At 41.7% G+C, this 21,162-nt stretch overlaps 1 protein-coding gene across 1 annotated transcript; it reads right to left on the bottom strand.

The window, feature by feature from the left end:
* Positions 1–142: 142 nt before the first annotated feature.
* On the bottom strand, positions 143–20,039 carry agbl5 (AGBL carboxypeptidase 5). The gene is made up of 18 exons (XM_048250126.1): positions 19,842–20,039; positions 18,415–18,684; positions 18,062–18,233; positions 17,647–17,816; positions 17,333–17,510; positions 16,798–16,980; positions 16,243–16,452; positions 15,873–16,193; positions 15,537–15,706; positions 15,157–15,292; positions 14,748–14,938; positions 13,917–14,128; positions 6,470–6,661; positions 2,265–2,407; positions 2,097–2,149; positions 1,802–1,995; positions 1,474–1,601; positions 143–860 (listed from the first exon to the last, which is right to left on the bottom strand). The coding sequence occupies exons 2-18, from the start codon at positions 18,615–18,617 to the stop codon at positions 795–797; spliced, it is 2,922 nt and encodes a 973-aa protein (XP_048106083.1). The 5' UTR covers positions 18,618–18,684; positions 19,842–20,039; the 3' UTR covers positions 143–794.
* Positions 20,040–21,162: the final 1,123 nt, after the last annotated feature.

The raw sequence follows: 21,162 nt of genomic DNA, 5'->3' as shown, positions 1-21,162 counted from the left end.
CACCGAATTCTGTGACGGTCGGATTTTGTGACTCTAGGGGGCGCTGTTGCATTGGGGTGCATGGCTGTACTGAATCGCTCACAAAGACGAGATACTTACGCAATACACAAATAAGTAAGGTCATAGACAGTAAACACAAGGGCTCTGGGTATAAACATTTATTAGTGTATGATAGGAAATTGAGCATATTCAAAGGCATAGCCTCCCAAGCACTGGGTATTATGAATCTCTGAACAATCAATGATAATCAGTGTTGCTGTCAAAACAACAGTATTTTGATCTGCTGACAGAATTATATAAACCAAAGAATAATAAGCACAAAGTGACATGGTTTGTAATTTAAAAACAAACAAGAACAAAATCACCAGTGAGACAACAGTACCATGCAAATGTGTGAACAATAATCAGAATAAATTTAATTTCACAACAGATAAGTCACACACGTTAATTAAAAGGTGCTATAAGTTGCAGTAATTCAGACTGGCTACAGTATGTTCAAAAGTGCTTGTGGGGCATCAGTGACTGGCATGTGCAAGTCAAGTGCAAATCTCAAAGTCGGCTACTTTCCATGATTTCAGTGTAGTGACAAAGCATCAGTCATCATCACTGCTGCGAATTGAAAGTTTGTGGACCAAAATGTTTCATATCTTTTCACCTGTGTGAAACTGCACATACGAGGAAAAGTGAACAGTGAACATGTTATGTCCTTGGACTGCTGAAGCAGTCATAGTGACTCAATGTCTTTGCTTTCTGCAGTTCTGTGGTACAGTAGCCTGCTGCTGAAGTGCTAGGCTTCAGTCAGCAAAAAGCACTGTCCCACATACTGCTGCTGGTTCTGACGCCACTTCAGGGGTGATCTCCTGCAAAGACGGACCAGAGCACAACTGTGAGGGAGCAGACCCACTGAAACACACAATCATTCTGAATCAACTTGGGCTGTGGGTGTATGAAGAGGAAGCCGACATTCAGTAGAGGTAGAAATCACTAAAGAAACAGCACATTTATTTTGATTCATGAGTCATGTTTCAACAAAATGTGTCTTAATTGTACTTGTCCATCTTACTCTAGAACCAGTGCCATATTGGACCCCAAAAATATATTTTAAACCTAGTAACCTACCCAAAGTCATACAACATAATATTGGCATTGGATATAATGTCAAAGCAATTATGATGTATCATGCCTATGTATGCCTATGTCAATGTAGTTAGGCATACATAGGCATGATACACCTTAATACACCTTACAGACAATACCTTTAACACTTTGACTTCTTGGGGCCCTATTTAGAATAGATCATTGCCCAGGATTGTGCCAAGAACTACCTGCCCTACATTGGTAACATATTGTGTTGATACTGTGTAACATACCGGTACCACTGTTTCCACTGCTTTGCATACAAGTAGGCCTATGTGTTTGTGAATATGCACTGGCAAGGCATGTGTAACAAGAGTAAATCCATTTGTTATTTACCTGCACGCAGGAATCGGACACTGATGTCTCTGTTGTGTTGCCATCTGAGTAAAGGTAACTGCGGGCAGAGTTCCTAAGCAGAGCTTTGGAGGCCAGACTCAGAGGAGGACCCTCCTTCCCAGTCACTCCTGCTCACAGCAACACAAACACTTTCAGTTTCATACTGAACATACAGGACCCTCCTTCCCAGTCACTCCTGCCCACAGCAACACAAACACTTTCAGTTTCATACTGAACATACAGATGAGAAAAGCTTAATTTTAAAAGGCAACAGTTGATGCTCAAAATCAATTCTATGTGAAATGTGAGTGGGTCGGTGTTAGTTTACCTGCGAAGGACAGGTGTTTCTTGATACCAGGCTTGATCAGTCTCCACACCTTCATAGTGGTGCTGGTGTTGTCAGGGCTTGAGTCTGTGTGCTCAGTGGTCTGGGGCGCGGATGAGAGTGCCGGTGGGGCCAGGGTGTCGTTTGAGTCCAGCCTTCGCACTGGGATCCGGCTAGGCCTGGGCTGCAGCTCACACCTGAAATCAGGACCACGTACATGTAGAACACCAATCAGACCAAGCAGAGGCATAAAGGCATAATTGTGTTTGGTAGGTGTAATGGACAAAGGTATAATTACTTGGTGTATTCGATGGAAGATAGGAAGTTGATGGGCTCATCTCTCAAAGAGGTCTACAGAGAGAAAAGAAAAACTTAAGCCACCTGGCATGCAATGCTGATCCTGCTGTACGTTATATGGATGTTTATGCCTGTTAGCATGTCTTAGTTAAACAGTTTAGTCTTTAACCTGTTTGGTGAGTGGGCCCCGTTTCGGAGGTGTTGCGTGATGATGGTACCCCGCGTACAACTTGGCCCCTCTGCCCCACCGCCCAGTCCGCGTCGTAAAGTCTTTGCCTTGTGACGACGGGCGGAAATCAGGACAACTGTTGCCTGGGTGATGTCAAAAAAAATGGGATGAGAAACTGGTAACACCCATGTATCCACAAGCTTGGAATGGGAAAGGCACTTTACAGATGCTGCATGGTAAAAAGGCTTCCAGAGCATTCATCCTACAGTAGTATATGGTAAATGATGTATGCCTGTTAGGTGGCAGTGATGTCAAATTGAGGCAGATAACTGATGAAAGAAATGTAGTCATGTTATTAGGTGTAATGGCCCAGAAGTAACACAACACTGTTCACCATTGTGACACAATGACCAAAGGGCACTTGGCAGAGACTTCAGCTGCACAAATGACTGACCAATGGAGTCACATTCAACATTTGATTTCCTTTGCATCCTCACATGTACATTTCCTGGCCAATGAAGTCCTTCTATAATCAATGTGAAAAGAGGAGAAGGGAATAGATAATAGCAGAGATAGCTTTAAATAGATTATTTGTGTTGTAGAAATATTATTTGTGTTACTTTGGTTGACTGTGGGGTAGTTGAGGAATCAGGTAGGTTAATGGGTGAGGTCATAGTACAGTACATGTTTTAAATGTCAAAAACCTAACCATCACGTAAAGATAATCTGTGTGATCCAGGTTCTTGATATTTGATCTTAACGGCCAATCAAATGACACTGCTGCTCTCCAGGCATGTTGATTGGCTAGAATTGCTTATCTCTTGGTCCAAGGCAATATGTTTGATCGTCCTGTACAGAGCATGGACTGTGTATGAGCACCAGGCTTTTCTGAGCACACACTCATAAAACACTTAATTTAGTGGATTACAGACATGATCTTATCCTAATATGCTGTGACATCACTCTTTGCCATAGACATGTACTGAAATCCAATGTGATTTAATGATAGCCAATGTCATCAGAGTAACACAGATTACTATGAAACCAATTAGACAAACAGGTGTTTCTTTTACATGGGCTTCCAGGTTGAAATAGGGATTATACTATAATTGTGTCACTGTCTCAACTCCACCATCATGTTGACCTCTGTGATTTTGACTTTAGAATGCATATCAACAACATCTATTTCAATGGATTTGATTTGTCAATGTCAATTTATTTGTATAGCAAATTTAAAAAACAACAACAGTTGATTTGGGTTGATTAGTTATGCCCCCCAGAGTCAGAGGGTTTGTGACGCACATGGACAAATTCTGAAATGAATGTTGTTGATGCAGAAATGAAGACCAAAACCACAGGGTATCAGACTCAAGCCTTGATATGATCTCATTTTGGATGTTGAAGGGTATTACAAGGGTCAGGATATAAAGATGCAGGAGACATCCACCAGGTGAAGACTCCAGGAAGGGGATTCTTGCAGTCAGGCATCACCATGCAGCAGCATCCATGATGGACAAAGGACCCCCAATGAAACTCATCGAGTCGGTTAAGACTGTTATGCTCTTGCCCAATCGCAATTGGTGCTTTTGCATAGCATCATGCCTTCCTTTGCAAATGCAGCTATTGAGTTATAGTTGACACACACAAGAAATGAGATCAGGGAAACTCACCACACACAGGAAGGACATGGAGGAAGGTTTTAAAGTGCAGAAAAAGAGGGAAGGTCACAAACCACTTCAATTCAACCACAGAGGGGATATTTATTAGAGAAAAGGTCAGACATCTGAAATGTTACTCCACTCTACATATCAAAGTATCTATGAGATATATCCATATGCATGTGTGCAGTAGTAAAGATATGAACCACATTTGAAAGCACAGATGTGATAAATCGCACTTAAGAGAGGCGAATGAGAAGATGTGCAAGTTTTACTTCATGAAATGCATTTTTTCTCCTTCCTGAAAGCTTGAATCCCCTAGACCACCAATATTTTTTTAAAGAATGTGTATGTAAAGGCATCACATAATCTAGACTGCAGAGTGTTGTATGAAATACAAATGAAAAACATAGAACAAACAATAGGCACAGCATGGACATACATCCTTCATTGTAGCTTTCAAGCATAGATATACCATCTCTCCCCTACAACAATGTTGGATGGGTCACCACAGCTGGGAAGACCATAACCACAACTCTACAACCATGTTTCAGAACACCTGATTTACCAATCACAGGCCACCTACACAAAACTGAGCCAGAGGCCAAACTGTCTCTAAACAATCAACTTCAAACAAAAGTTGCTTTTCTTCCTCAAAATCTTGCCTCTCTGACCTCATATCCACAAGGTAAAATTATTCTAACTCAGGACATCAGTTAAGACTTCCACCAGATACCACAAGACCAGTAACACAGCTGAAGACAGTCCATCTGAGCTATCCTTATTCTAACGGGGTGAACAACTCATGTTGTGAAAAGCACCTCTGTGGCGTTTTAAATGCATGCCTGCGGACTTGATGGGGACATCTTAGAGTGTCTATAGTCAAATCATTCACAGGCTTGTACTGGAGATGGTTTGTGAGAGGAGGGAGGGGAGAAGGTTACAGAGGTGTACACTTGCACAATGGTTTCAGGCTCCTGTTAGGTGTGAGTCTAAAAAACAAACCGTCTGAGGGGAGGGGGGGGGGGGGGGGTTGTTCAACCATTGCAGTCCTAATCTAGAAGCCGGTAGCTGTTACTACAAACATCTGACAAGAGTTGGCACACAACATATGAAGACATGGTTTACAGTTGGGTCACAGATACATACACGACAGATGCCATACGCTGTCATTTAGACAGATAGATACACTAACATGTGACAGCTGCTTTTTCTGATTAGTGTTCATTCAAATGCCTTTAGGGTGATAAAAGCATTGAAATGTGATCAGAAAAAAAAAAAAAAAAACAGAAAAACATTTGTGTCTGCTGCACATGAACAAGCATCTGTGTGTGTCAGTGCAGGTCTCCAGCAAACAGGATTGTTCTGTACAGAAAATGGAAGAAAACAACTACAAAAAACGCTTACAAATCTCAGCTGCATGATTTTAAAAAAAGCCTGTAAAAGCCTATACAAAAGGCTGAATGTCCATACACGCGACACAAACACACACAGACACACACACGCAGACATACACAAATAATAGCCACTACATTCAGCTGTGTTCCCATGGTTACCACAGTGTTCTGCCTAAATAATATACACTTTGACTTTTACATTATGAGTGCAACACAGCAAAAGAGTCATTTGGCATGTTCTAAAGAAACTCACACATAAACACCATTGGAATTATCAAAGGTCCTTGTACATCTTTCAATAACTATGAGTAAAAAAAAAAAAACAGAGATTGGTCACAGGTCGTGGAACTGCTTCTGATATCGGTTCAAAAATCCTCCAAAAGCCTCCTTTAGACTTTTAATGTTCCTACAGCATGATAATCCTATTGTGCTACAAGAGGTTAATATTGTGTGTAATATTGTGTACTAGTGTGTTTACACTGTAATACTTTCAAATAAAGAGTAGTGTAACATGTGATCTTATGGAATATTTAGGAGAGCTTGCATCCGGAACAGAAATGCCTTTCCCCTCTCTGATCTTTCTTGATTACAAAAAGACACCTTTGTCTCATAAAGACACGCTTATTTGCTTGCCTTAGCCTTGCAAGTTAATAATCGTATTAAATAGCTGCTACAGGGAAAGACATAAAATATAACAGGGAAATGATAAGGTGCTACAGACCAGGCTGTTAATAAAATTCTTTGCTTATACAGGTGCATTTCATGTCATCTCAAATAATAACAATGATTTTTTTTGTTTTTAAATCTGAAATTGGAGACATCAGCTATGGGTTTAGCACCACACTTATGCACTCCACACACACACACACACACACACACAGCACGCGCACACACACGCACGCACACACACACACGCACACACACACACACACACGCGCACACACACACACACACTCTCATTGCTCTCAATCCTGGGAAGGTCGCATGGCCTGGACCTGCCCTGCCTGGGTGCTGGCATCACTGAGGAAGGCAAGTGGGGGTAGGCCCTGATGGAGCAGCGGACTCAATTTGGTGAGGAGCCCCGTGCGGGGCATGGCCTGCAGGGAGGGTAACAGCTGAGCCAGGCTGGGCGGCTGGAGGGAGTACAGACCTGCCATGCTGATGGAGCAGGGGCTTGGGTTGGGGCCGGAGGTGGAGGTGGAGGAGGAGGAGGAGGAGGGCGAGGAGGACGACGACGAGGAGTTAGAGAGGGAGGGGCGAGAGAGGGCAGGCTGGCTGGTGTTAGGAGACCGTAACAGAGGACGGTGGTGGTGGGATCGTCTCTTCTCCTGAGCCTTAGACTCTACAGAGACATAAAGACACACGTCTCAGTCATTCTCTCTCTCTCTCTCTCACACTCACACTCATTCAATTACAAACACACATGTGCACACTCTTCCACAAAGGAACACAATGGCATGCAGATTTTTTTTCCTTTTAAAGAAACATCTTCAAATCAAAGCTTGACAAATCAAAGATATTGGAGAAGGGTCATTCTGTGTCAAATCAGATAAGGTTGTTGCTGCATCATCTCAGATTTTATTCAAACCTTATCTATCTCAAGAATCAAGAGTCCCAAAACCAATGCCTGTAACGTTATTTTGTTCAAATCCTATGTCTCCATATTATTCTCAACCCTTGAAATTACTTCAGTTTTACAGCCTGAATATCACATTGTCTGGAAAGCAATGTTTGAGCATTAATATAATGAAAAGTATTATTCATAGGCAGCCCAAACTTTGTAGTGTGGAAGACAAACATGTTCGCAGTATGACTGAACCATTAGAAGTTTCTACGGCATTTTCATTTAATGAAATTGAATTAATTTAATTTTGTACAAGGCCCAAGACTTGGAAAAAAATGCAAAAACTTGTTTTTGTAAGCATTTGATTTTAATCATTATTTTTTTCTTTACATACTATATTTTTAGCCTGGGTGCCAGCCGAACGTAGTCCCGCCCACAACATTTGAGGTCGGGAAGTTCGGTCTGGCATTGCTCCGTTGTGGAGCAACTATGCTCGCCCTAGATCTGGCGGACCAATCAAATCGGGCTTTACAATGATGGACAGGTGAGCAACAGCGCCTCATCCATCACGTCATCTGAGCACGCTTAGATTAGGCCTAGATGTGATCTAGCTGTGGCTAGAAGGAGACATGGCTTTTAAGACCCCATATGGAAAATGTATATTATTTAATGAGGTTTCTACAGATAGTTCCGGTCCTTGATTGTGATTGGCTGAATCACGTTCAATGCCGTTGTAAAATCCAGCACAAACATACACCTTGACCGCATTCCGTTCCACTGTTTCCCACAGAATTGAATTCCATTTGTGGTGGTTGGTTTGCAGAATTAACTTGAATAAAACAACAAATTAGCACAGCGTGGTTATAATGCTGAACAGATTTAAGCACAATTTAGTACAACCTGGAAAATCATCGTGTGGTGGTCCATGTTGATATTGTGGTGGGCCGCCACAAATAAGTCAATGTATGGGGCTTATTGTACGGGGCTGTGTACGGGGCTTATTGCTTAGTTTATCACTGAAAACTTTGGCCAAAGTTGAGATGTGGGAAAACTCATGGTTTCACTTTCATCAAGGGAAAACAGTGTGTTGCATTGTGACATGTTGTTCCCTTCTTCGTTTGAAATCTCTGATTGACCACCTGTTTGAGGGATTTGCGAGAGTCTTTTCCAGCTGTTTATAACATGTTTGTAGCATATCAGTGTTCAACAGAATTATTTTTAAAAACGGAGGGGATATAGGCTATCAGTTTTTTTCCCAATAGCCTACCCTACTCCGTATCTCTTAGATTTAGCTAATGAGTGTTGTAGGAGATATTGAGGGCACAATAACTTTTACAAAAGACCAGAAAACAATGTTAAGGTATTTGTGGAAAAGAAGGATGGTTTGTGTGTACTTCCTACACCTCACAGTAAGCCATTTCGTTGTTCTGATTGGTTAGGTCTATCCAATTGAGTGCAGAGGCATTCCCCCCCGTATTGGTTTAAACACGCCCCATAATTACGTCCCAGTGGAGCAGTATTAGACTCATATTCTGACTAGAATTGAGTATGGCTACGTCAGGCTACTATATTTTATCAATGTTGTACCAATACTTGAGCTCTCCACATATAATGGGCTTGAAGATTTTAAAGATTAAAAAAAGGGGAGGTTGTGTTTTCCGGTCATTTTCATAGGTTTAAAATGGTATGTGGGGTAGCTCCTAGGCACTTGAAAATCAATGTGAAAGTAGCTCAGTGTATGGGCATTTAGTGTACAAAGTGCCAATGTTGTACCATAGATAAATAAATAGAGTCAAAAACATTGCTTTGCTTCAGAGCCCAGAATAAAAACCCATAGGTATACAATGTAACCAAGTAAGTGTATTTATGTATAATAATAATAATAATAATAATAATAATAATAATAATACATTTTATTTAAAGCGCCTTTCTTCACCCAAAGACACTGTACAATAAGATAAGAGTAACACAGACATAAAAGCAACATACAGGGACAATACATGTAGACTGTACACTTGGTGAAATACACTATACATGAATGAAACATGGTACATTATTGGCACTTTATACACAAAATGACTATAGGCTGAACGTTTCCCATGTTGATTTTTGTGTTCATACTAGCTACCCCACATACCATTTTAGTCGTATTAACATTACCCAAAAACTGTAATCGGGTAGATGACAAATAGCAGAATTCAGACTGTCCATGTGTCACACACTTATAAAAAATGGCAATTGTTAAGAATTGATATGGAAATGTTGTAGGTCTGGTAGGTTCAAGTTCTGTCATATTAAATTTATTGGATTTGTATTTCACTTTTGACTTAAAATAATCATCCAAACATAAAAAATGTCATATGGTGTGACTGTCCACCATGTGTGCGAACTTCCTAAAAAGAGTGTATATCCATAAAAGGTATAATTACTTTAAAGTTTTACCATGCATATAAAATAATTGGATGTTTTTTACAACCACAGAAAGTTTTGATGTTTATGCATGCTGTCCAACTAAGTTATAATCAAATATATTTTGTCCATAAAATGGTTGTCATATGGCGTGACACTATATTGTATATTTTGACTGGGCATTCATTTGGACATTATTATTGTGAAGAGGACCCTGCTTAATCAGGAAGTAACAATAGAATGTCAGGAGTAATTGGCATGGTCAAGAGGTGAGTTCAGCTTTTAGATTTTTTATATAAAAAGCTTTGAATTGGACATCATCAATCGTTAGCCAAATTTTACTGTCTTATGGTGTGACATCATTTGCCTAAAAAAGTAGCTATTTTCCACAAATATTCTTCATGAATTCTTAAAAAGCACTGCTGCCATGTGGTCAGTTGCATGCTAAATAATAGTTAGCTGTATTTAACTGTCTAGAAAATTAGCTTAACTGTCAAAATGTCATATAGTGTGACGCTGCATCATATGGTGTGACAGCTTTTTTCAAGTCACACTATATGACATTTCTGTCTTAACCATTATGACCAAATTGCATTTTTACATAAAAGTTCTTGTAAAAACATGTTTTAAATTCAGATATTATATGTTTTTTTGTTAAATCTGTGATAATTGGGAAAAAAATGTATCTGTACAATTCATATTTCTCATACTTTTTTCTTTTATGTTACCATGCCATGTAAGTTTAAAAAATAAATACTAAACTTTCATCTATTTTGCTGTTACACGCATACACCATTCATAGAGTGACTTCAAAATTCATTGTTAATGATTTTATTGTCATTAAAAACCCTGTTTTGCTCTGACACATGGTGGAGTGGTGCAGTTCATCATATGGCGTGACACCATGTCATTTGGTGTGACATTAAATAATGTCACAAAAAAGACTTTATAATTGAAAAATCATTAAAACATCAATAGCACACAAAGGAAATGGTATCTGCAAGAACCTCAAGAATTTTGAGTGAGTTCTTACAAGAAATATCAGAATTAAGCTAAAATATCTGGTTACACTTAGGAGCATTCTCCACCTTGACAAAATAACTTGTTAAATTTTAGGTTTTTCTTCTAAATATTCACAAGGAAATGTTGCAAATCAAAGCAAACATGATTAAAATGTACAGTGACATAAATTAAAGTAGAAAAAAGTATCTAATTTTCATTTTATTTCAAATTATTTTCACGTCACACCATATGACAATTTTAGGCACTAACATGACAAATTGACATATAAATATATATTTCACTTTTTTTTTTTTGAAAAAAAAAAAATGTATATTAGTCAAGTTTAGAGATACAGCAACACATATAAACACTTTTTAGGGATGATATTTGAAGTTTTTTTAAATTCCTTTTTTCAGGCTTATTTGTCATCCACCCAATCACACTTTGTTTTTATCCTTAATATCTTCATGTGCATTTGTTGCAAAGACCTCAAAAATGGTCAACACTAATCAAGTATTGTATTTGCAGACCCTCAATATCACCAGTTTTGCACTTTTTTTCCATATCTAAGGTGTTATATAATTAATGGGCATGCAGTACTAACTTTTAACGGTTCAATCATACCGAGAACGTGTCTATCTTCCACCCTACAAAGTTTGGGCAAGCTAGGATTAATACTTTTCAAGTTTTTAATGCCCAAACATGGCCTCCAAGACAAAGCGTTTCTGAGTGCAAAAAATATACAAAATCAAAAAGGTGGAAAATGTATGAAAACATTGGAATTTAACAGAAAATATTTTACAGGTCTTAGTTTTGGGATCTAAATATTAGGTATAAGTATAAATATACTCTTTTGATCGAGGGAAATTTGGTCTCTGCATTTATCCCAATCCGTGAATTAGTGAAACACACTCAGCACGCAGTGAACACACAGTGAGGTGAAGCACACACTAATCCCGCGCAGTGAGCTGCCTGCAACAACAGCGGCGCTCGGGGAGCAGTGAGGGGTTAGGTGCCTTGCTCAAGGGCACTTCAGCCATGCCTACTGGTCGGGGTTCGAACCGGCAACCCTCCGGTTACAAGTCCGAAGCACTAACAAACTCTGAGCAAAATCTGAGAGAGTGCAGAAACCATTTTCCTGAATTTTGTCTGATTTGACACGGAATGATGTATGAAGGTATATTTGGTGCAAAAGTGGCGAGCACATTTAACTGCAGATTTTGCATGCGCACACTAAAGTCATAAATGTGTAACAGTAAAGTTGAAGTTGTACATAATTTTTTTTTTATATCTTGTTAACACAAAATAGGGGCTACGGGTTCACAAATCCTTGTTACAACAAATCCTTGATTGTACACAAATCCTATCCTGTGAGTCACAACTTTCAAGAGTCATGCACTCGACACTTTTGCTCCAATCGTTGCAGCGCAGTTGGTGCGAAACACATTTGCACATCCGTGTTTCATAATCTGAGAACATGCACAACATTTGTGCATTTGTAAACCCAAATGTGAACTAATGCATCAGAAGTTGTGCATCTGTGAAATAATTTCTCATTAATAAAATTCTACAGATCGCTTTGATTTTCTTGCACGACTACAAGTCAATTGATACAAATCGAATCTGCTTCTACGAGTGATGGATACTTTTGCACCACGATTTGTATGTGTGCACGTCGAGCGAATCGATCGAGAAAACAAGTGCTCGCCACTTTTGCACCAAATATACCTTAATAGGGATGAGGGCTACAGTATTATCAAACAAAGAAGCATGGAGAGAAAACAAGGCACATATGCACAAGCAGAGCAGCTACAAGGCCAGAGTTTACACACCACTTCAAAAGGTCCACTATGTAACATTAATGCAAAATGGAACCAAGATTAGTCTGCATTCACATGCTCAAGCTATTGGTCTCTTGAAGAGCACAGAATATGTTGACATCACCAACTACCAGACAATCGTTTCACCAAATCACTGATACAATATTTTGAAAAGTGAATTTAACATCTGACTAGCAGGAAAATAAGAAGTAATTTCATTGTTCCTACCTCTCCATTCAATTAACATGGCTATGTTAACAGCAGCTCAGGCTGCTAAATTTGACTTATTATTTTTAATTAATGTGATATATTACTGCACATCAACATAAAAAGAGCACAAGCAGGGATCCATTGTGTGTTATAGAGAAGAAAAGCCCTTGAATAATTTGACTTGATATCTAAGACACATAATCCAAAAGCATCTGGATTTGCAACTTCAAATGGCAAAAAGCATATAAATAAGGTCCCAGAATATCCCTTCATGGAAACAACAGGTTCTCAACATCCAAGCTCCTCAGAACTAGAGATGCACCGATTGCAATTTTCTGGGCCGATACCGATTTCCGATTTTTCATAAAGTTTGACCTGCCGATACCGATTTTAGCCGATTCCGATTTCATTTCTTCTAACCATTTTACAGCACACACACAAAAAGTTATTGTCTATCTTTTCTTTAATAGAACATGTTAATATAGAAATGTAATCAACTTATCACAGTGTTACTGTTATGGAACACCCATTTTTTTTCTCACACAGCGCACGTCTGTTTTGCGGTGAAAAAGATAAATCCAAAAGAACTACTAGGGCTACTGTATGTCACTGCTTGTTGACAGCTTATTATCATGTAATAATAATAATAATAATAATAATAATAATAATACATTTTATTTATAAAGCACCTTTTCAAGACACCCAAGGTCGCTTAAAAAAATAAAGATGTCGGACGGAGCGGCATAGTCGCCAGCGTACCCGTGACACCAAGACATGACAAATACATTTAAAAAATAACAAACACAGGACAAAAGATGTCGGACGGAGCGGCGTAGTCGCCAGCGTACCCGTGACATCAATACATACAAGACAGACAACATAACAAATAAACAAAAAAAAAACGTTAAAAAAAAGAAAATACATTTAAAAAGGGGGAAAAATGATGTTAAATTAGTCCAATTTCCAACCGGATGAAAATGTAGCCTATGATCGCTAAACTTTGTTTATTTTGAATGTCGCAATCGGTTATCTCTGTTCAGCAGCGCTTGTGGTTCAGCTGTGGGCACGCAATTAGCGGCAGGGACAGGCGATGATGAGCGATGTTTACATAGCCCAATGAAGTGACAGCTTAGTAAATTCCACACAGTGGAAGCACAGCGTTTGCTGCATAGAAAAACTCAGTAGCCTATTAGCGCTTTCTTTGTAGCCCTACATCCAGCCCTGAGTGTTGGCCTGGTTGCTAGCTTCTTCAAACTTTGCAAACTCAGCTGGATGTTGTTACAATTGCGACGCGCGAGTGTATTTGACCGGCATAAAATTGGCATGTCTCAGACTGACCGGCCGGTCGCCTGTCATGGCCGATCACATGAAAATCGGCCAATTCCGGTCAGCAGCCGATCTATCGGTGCATCTCTACTCAGAACCCATGTTATTCCAAGCAATCGGGCCGACAGAGCCAACAGCCACAGTGTGAACATGGCAACCAGTTCAATCCCATGCTCACACCTTTCTCACACACAGTCCTAAACACACCCATATATGGTAAGCTCCTCCCCTGTATGGACAAGGAGGCATGTCTTCTGTATTCTTACCTCTGACTGGTCCCAGGGCCCTGTGGGCGGGCCTGTGTGGGGTGGAGGAGGAGGGGGCAGGGGCGTGGCCTGAGGGACCAAAGCCAAAGGTGAAGCTGGGGGAGCTCTTGAGCTGCGGGGACACCTGCTGGCCACCGTGGGGCGCGCCGACACTGGTGCTGTTGCTACGCATCCGGCTCAGGGAGTTCTCTGAGGCAGAGGTGCTCAGGCCACTAAACAACAACAACAACAACAAACAAACATAGATTTAAAAAATAAATTAAAGACAGATGCACAAATAAACTAACAAACAAACTAAAGACAGATACAAGAAGCCATCAGTGTGTTAGCTGTTACTGTGAACTATCAAAATGCACTGTGCACAAATTGCATATTAAAACACTCAAAAATAAACTAGAAACAGTAACAGAATGTGAAGGAATTCATGTTTTGATGTAATAAAACACCTCTGAACGGTGTTGCCCAGATATCTTCTAAAGTATTGCTAACCAGCTAGCATTAGTCTGTCCTCCCGTAGTACCACTTTGTATCTTTATTTTTGTTTGTTTAATGTTTATTTTCATTATTGATGTTGATATTGTATTGACATTATTGTTGATTACTATCCTTAATGTAGCCCTTGCATCTTTCTATAACTGTTCACTGTTAATTTTATTATTGTAGTTCTAAACTAGATTTGCTGATTCTTTCATTAGGAGACCGACATGAATATGAAGTAACGGATATTATCATTCACAAATACAGTAAATTAAATGAAATCAAATAAACTAAATGAAAGTAAATGAAAATGTGGGTTATACAGTGAAGTTGGCTTGTTTGACTGGTTCTTACGTGTTCTTAGGGGGGCTGCCAGTTTTGGAGCCGTTCCTCCTGACACTGGTGTTGACTGCTTTGCTGTTGCGCACGTGTTTGAGCAGAGAGGCACGCAGGTTTGGCAGGCAGCTGTGCTCCGACAGAATGAGCCGAGGCCACGGGTTACACTCCGCCATGTCCAGGGCTGCCACGGCGACAGCACGCCCCACCTTACACACAAACACACACACACACACACACACGCACACACAATGTGTTAAGGATACCTAAAAATCCCACTTGGGACAAAATGATCACATTCACAGTCATGACCAAACCGATATTTCATTCTTACAGAGTTTCAGTATTTACAGAGTGGTTTTGAGATTAGAAACATATCATGTATGTTTGAGCATGAGAATACCGTGTCTCGGTACTGCGCATTTACCTGCTCGTATATATCAGGTGTGTATTTGGGTGGGAAGGTGGGAGGTGGTGGCGGTGTGGCTCGGCCGTTGTCATGACACGCAGGGGGAATGGTATTGACCGAACGACCCGTATTGTAGTTGCACTCCAGAGTGTAACTGCATACATGGGAAAACAAAGGATGTCTGATCAAACATCTGAATCAAACTAGAACATTTATGCAAAACACAGAAGTGAGTTATTTAAGCATTGTTGATGACAATGTTACACAATATGCAATATGCTTTTCTCAGAATAACATGACTTGCCAATAACAGTATCGTAAGGGATTGAGAAAGAACACCCCACAAGCAGGTTTGCAGTGTGCAGGTGTGCTTTACAGAGCTCTACAGACAGCCGTACCTGTGGATGAGGCCAATAGCTTTATGAATGGCCACTCTTCCACTGCCCTCTTTAGACTGGCCGTCACGCTTGTCCCGTGCATACATATTCTTTTCGGAGAAGTTACAGCCCAGGTAGTCAAAGTGGGCAGAGTTCACGGCTATCAGCTTTGGATAGAGCAGATTCTCCACCTTCAGAGCAGGACAGATGAAAGAGAAGTTAGAGAGACTACAGCTGCTAAACATTAATTCAAACTACTAAAAATAGACCTCCTGATAATAGAAACTAGGGCATATTAGCCAACCACACAAACATACATGCACACACAGACACGCACATGCACTCACACACACACACCTGATCATTTTCATCAGTCAAGCTGTTCCCATACATGAAACACCCCCGCTTGGAGGCGTGGCCATGCAGGTCTACGTAATAGGCCACGCCGCTCTCTTGGGGCGGGATCTGCTCCATGGGAGCCGTGCCCTGGGGTGCAGGAGCCCCGGGGTTGGCCACCGCCTCGTTCTCGTCACAGGGCCCCTCCTCCCGCTCCACGGTGTCCTTCTCCCAGCTGCCCGCCTCGCCCTCGGCCTCCAGCTGCATGGGCAGGCCAGGCATGGTGATGGCCAGCCCATCCCCGCTGCGCTCTGCCTCGTTCCTCCGGTTGAGCCGTTCCAGCTCGCTGGGCTGGTTGGGCCCGGGGCAGGGGCAGGGGCTGGGCCCGGGCCCGGGACCTGGGTGGGTGTTGGCCAGGTTGGAGATCTTGGCACTGAGGGGGCCCTGGGTGCTGGAGGGCTTCCAGCAGGGCGGCTGAGGGGCCCAGGCGGTTGTGCTGGTGGTGGAAGAGCAGCAGGGCTTTGGCCCCGTAGATGGAGGGGTGCAGCTCGGGACTTGGGCACAAGTACTGCCTGTTCAGGTTGACCCCGGGGAGTCTGTCCTGTTGAAGGGAGAACGGATGACATCAACACCTGAGTGGCTCTCTTTAGGTCACTCCAGATTGTGTATCTGGGTCAAGCTTCACATTACACAACAGCCTTGCCTTGGGCTAAAAGAACACAGAATATCTGAAATGTGATATAGCAAAATGTTGTACTGTGACCTCATCTGCTCTTGTATGGGCAGTGTTGTAATGACATGTGTAAGCATGGTACATGGACAGATCACCAATGCACATTAACCTACTTAATCAACTCTTCCTGTGGGTTAATCATTGTCCAGGAAACCAGAAAATTCATTTAACATTCATGAAGGAGAGCATCACATTGCCCTTTGGCCCCTTGACTGACCTGTAGTGACCTCTGACGACCCCGTCAGGGTTGAGCATGGGAATGAGTTTGAACACAAACATCCTGCGCAGTATTTGGGACCGCGGGTCATCCGGATTGAGGATAAACTTCAGGAAACCGTTGAAGACAAAACTGGACGGCGTCTCTCCTGGATGCACTCGACTACTCAGGAAAAACACCTGACAAACCCCACAGACACACCACAATCAAAACCCCAGCTATTAGTGGTCAATATGATCCAAGCACATTGGGATGTTCAGATACACGACAACACAGAGTGAAATGTCACTAATGCATGGAGAGATTATACAGTAGAGATGCTCACAGTGTCTGATGGAAGTAAAAAATGTCCAACTTCACAATCTACCTTAATTAAATTCACATGTACCGTACAATGACAATTTCCAAGATCCAGTTTTGATATGCATGTGATACAAGCATCATTCAAACATCCTCCTTTTAAAAAAAATAATTTACATACAATTACAGAATTAAATTACACATGAAAAACTACATAATATGTGCTCATACCCTTTTCCCTACAAAGCGATGCGCTCTGGGAGTGCTGTGGTCAGGGAAAAGTTTGTCCAGCCTGGGCTCTCTGTCCTCCTGGATGCCGTGGCAGGAGGACACCGTTAACAGGTCCACACGGTGCCCGTCCAGAGAGTGGCACAGCAGCTCACGGTGGTAATACACAGAGTCAACAGGACTGGGGAGAAAGGCACAACCCACCAAGCCTCAAACATCCATAACATTATCATAACCTAGCAATAACGCATCTGTATGTGTGTGTGTGTGTGTGTGTGTGTGTGTGTGTGTGTGTGTGTGTGTGTGTGTGTGTGTACCTGCATGGTCCTAGAGAATGGGTGGTGCTAAGCAGCCTTTGGTCCAGCTGCTGCAGCATGTCCTGACACTCGGCGTAAGAGAAGGGGTAGCAGAAGGCAAAGAAGGTGGTGGCACCACGCACCTCTAGCAGGCGATGGACAAAGGACAGGGTGAACTGATTCTCTGACAGCTGGGGGAAACCACAGAAACACATCCACTCAGCTTTGACCGTCACCATCCTTACACAAGTTCTCAGTCCACACACCCCAGTATTAGACATAATAGGTTCTGACTGAGGAGCAGAATCAGTCACTGAGCCTGACTAAGCAAATTAGGCAAAGCTGAAACAAAGAGATTGAAGCAGATGATATCATCCAATGACTCAAGCAGAGGAGAGGAGTGGGGTGAGGTGAAGTGGGGTATGCGCTGGCGTACCTCAAATGTGGGCCGTTCCCGAACCCTTTCCCAGCGCGTCTTGACGGGCAGTGTGCGTACAAACGGGGCCATACCCTGGGAGTACAGCTTGCTCTGCTTGTTCATGTTCATCACATTAATCTTCAGTAACTTTCCTGGGGCGATACCCCGCACACTGAAGTAGAACCATGACCTGAAAAGATCAGAAAGCACTCTTATTCCAGGCACCAAATGTGACCGGTCTTAAAACTATCGGTAGGGAGGTAATTACATGACAAAGTCAGATACAAATGCTGTTAATTGGGATCTCAAAAATGCCAGAATATCAATGGAAACTTCTGTGTCATTCTGCAATGTAACCAGTTGCCACTCACCGGTTGCCGTTCTCAAACTCTGTGTCTCCACAATCAGGCTTGGTCCAGATGTTGAACTCATAGTCTGGAGTGGAGAGCGAGCCATTGTTGCCGTTGGCAGCGGGCTCCCCATCTGATCCAGCCCGGTCCACTCTCTCCACCCTGGCCAGGTTCCCAGAATCAAACCGAGAGCTGAACACCACGGGGCCAAACCGGGCCTCCATGATGGTCCACAGTCCACCAGCTGCCGTTCAGAACTCACATCATCTATCTCTTGACACTATGGAGGAACTGTAGAGTAGTTTCCACGTCACCTTTAGGGTTCACAGAACCTTAAAATGCTACAATACAACAAAAGATTGAAGGTATATTGCTCATTCAAAGCTGCAGCAATGCCCATTATTAGATTTTTCAAAAGCAGACCAAGGAGTGGTTACAACCAATAGTTGTACTTCTGTACCCATGATCTGTGGTCTGGATGAAGCTCTGCGTAATGTCAGCCTGAATATTATTAAATGAATGAAAACTGACTATCTCGGCGATTACAATCGTTGAATGACACTGTTGAATTGATGGCTGACACTCAGCTGACACTATGCGCACGCCAAATATGATCTACCACCTCAACTAAAAAGCAACAGCTTATGCTTTGAAAATCAAAACAACACCGCCTAGCAAGCCAAGCGAGTAACGTGTAGTTAGAAAGAAACTATTTTAATTTGCACAGCTGTTCGTGTTGAAGTTTACTGGGTGCCCTTAACGATACCACGCCTGAAAATGAGAGTTCGCCTAGTTCTACATTAATGCCTCCTTTTCACAAATCTCTAGAGAACAGACATCCTGTTAACAGGCTGCTGTGTGTATGGGTCCTCCTGCTAGCTATGGCTTAAGGCTAATAAGCTTACAACAATAGGCGTCCTTGTCATTTTCGTAAACATTATCTACACAAACACCTTTATCAAATATATGTTGAGCAGATAGGCAATGGTCATCCTTTAAATCCAGGAAGCGAACATAGCTTCAAGGCATTGGGTTGGAGTCATGAGTTAGTGTACAGGGTTGGCTAGGTTGCTAATGACTACAATACAAAACATTCTCACCAATCAAACAACCAACCTTGGTGCCAGATAAGCCAACGTTGTGCTGATTTGAAACAAAACAATCGATCGCATGATGGCAACTGGTCGTCGTCTGGATGGTAAAATATGGCTGTTTGCACATTGCGAAACTACGATGCGTTTTTAATCAATTTTGCTCGTTCTAGCTTAGAGCTAGCTCAACATAAGACAGATAGCTAAGGTTAACGCTAGCTAACGTTAACTGGATGGTGTTAAAAAACGATAATGTCATGATATGCCATAATTAACTTGGAGATAACTTCACAACTACCAAGAAATAAAATGCTTAAAACATAAGATGATTTGTGGAATTTGAAAGGTTATCGCTACCTCTTATCCGTTCCTGTCTCACTCCTCCTCCTCCTCCCGACCACTGGTCTTTAAACCCAAACAAACAAACCCACTGAGCTAAAGAGACTGTACACCAAAGACGCTCCACTCAACTCACGAAGCCTTCTTCCTGTTTCGTCTGAACGAGACGCTGATCTGAGGAGACCATAGACTGTTGGTGCATTCAGGGCACTTCAGAATGACAAGGACCGCCCCCATGGCTACTTTGTTTTTCGACAGCAAGTGTTCATGTGCTTTGCCGTCGGAATGTGTCACAAACACGGATGGCCACAACAAAGGTTAAAACATACACTCACAAATTCTAAACAAACAACTGTATTTGCTTAAAATATAGTGTAAGACGCTTGTGAAGGAAAGATATGCAGCTTTCAAGTGACAAAAACGGCAAATTCCCAAGTTCACATTAAAACTGTATGACATGAAAGGTCACATGGACTACAAACGAACTACAACGTGACGACAAAAGTGATGACGAGCCCCTTACTCTGTTAGCAAAATCTAGCCCCAGTTTCCGACCTCTGACTCACACATTACGTGACGTGAATGACGCGGAATGATGATGTTTTCACTTGGAATAAGTTTTTTCCGAAGCCCATGAACGCTAGGAAAATATATAGAACTGGACAGTGTTCTGTCTGTTTAAAGTGATGCGAGTGCTAGTCCAGAGCCCCCTGGTGGCTGGCTGCAGTACAATGTGTAACTCTGCCCATCCCCATGTATTTCAATAGACCTCTCCAGAATAAGTCCTGCCTCCGTAACTTCCGTATCCATCCAACTTCCGGGCGTCGAATGTCTATGGGAAATAACATGGCGTTTCGAAACATCATACCTGTCAAACTGTAGGTGGCAAAGTAGAAAAAAATGGTGGGCAGATTGGCCTACATACTTCTGCCATCTAGTTTCCACTGGATTTTTTGATTGTCAGTGCCGTTAACCTAACGTGATGGTCATTTTTACGTGTGTTTCACGCGTGATTTCAGTGGTCTATAAAAGTAAATCGTTAGCAAGATTCAGTCTCTTTTCAACACGACTTAACTTTGGTTTGACTGTGTAGAGAGTTTGTTGTATCTTATTGAGATATTCGATTGCTTGCATTTTAGATAGTAGTAGTAGTAGATAGTTCATATATAGTAATAGTAATATATATATATATGGTATAAATCTAGTAGTAATTTTTTGATATATTAGAAATCCAGTGCATAACCCTTAACTTAACAAAGCCACGAGGGTTGTGCTAACCAGCACGAGGACTAGTGTTAGCTTTCGCTGCAACCTAGCTGTATTGGCTACTTTGGTTATA

Source organism: Alosa alosa, chromosome 8 (genome assembly GCF_017589495.1).
Source record: "Alosa alosa isolate M-15738 ecotype Scorff River chromosome 8, AALO_Geno_1.1, whole genome shotgun sequence".
Classification (NCBI taxonomy): Eukaryota; Metazoa; Chordata; class Actinopteri; order Clupeiformes; family Clupeidae; genus Alosa; species Alosa alosa.
This window is presented reverse-complemented; position numbering and strand designations above follow the sequence as displayed.

Excerpts from the sequence above, each read along its gene's own strand:
- agbl5 (XM_048250126.1), bottom strand. The coding sequence starts at position 18,617 with ATGGAGGCCCGGTTTGGCCCCGTGGTGTTCAGCTCTCGGTTTGATTCT. Across the intron at positions 18,234-18,414 it reads GAGTTTGAGAACGGCAACCG|GTCATGGTTCTACTTCAGTG; the intron begins GTGAGTGGCAAC and ends TGATCTTTTCAG. Across the intron at positions 1,996-2,096 it reads TCTTCCATCGAATACACCAA|GTGTGAGCTGCAGCCCAGGC; the intron begins GTAATTATACCT and ends TCCTGATTTCAG.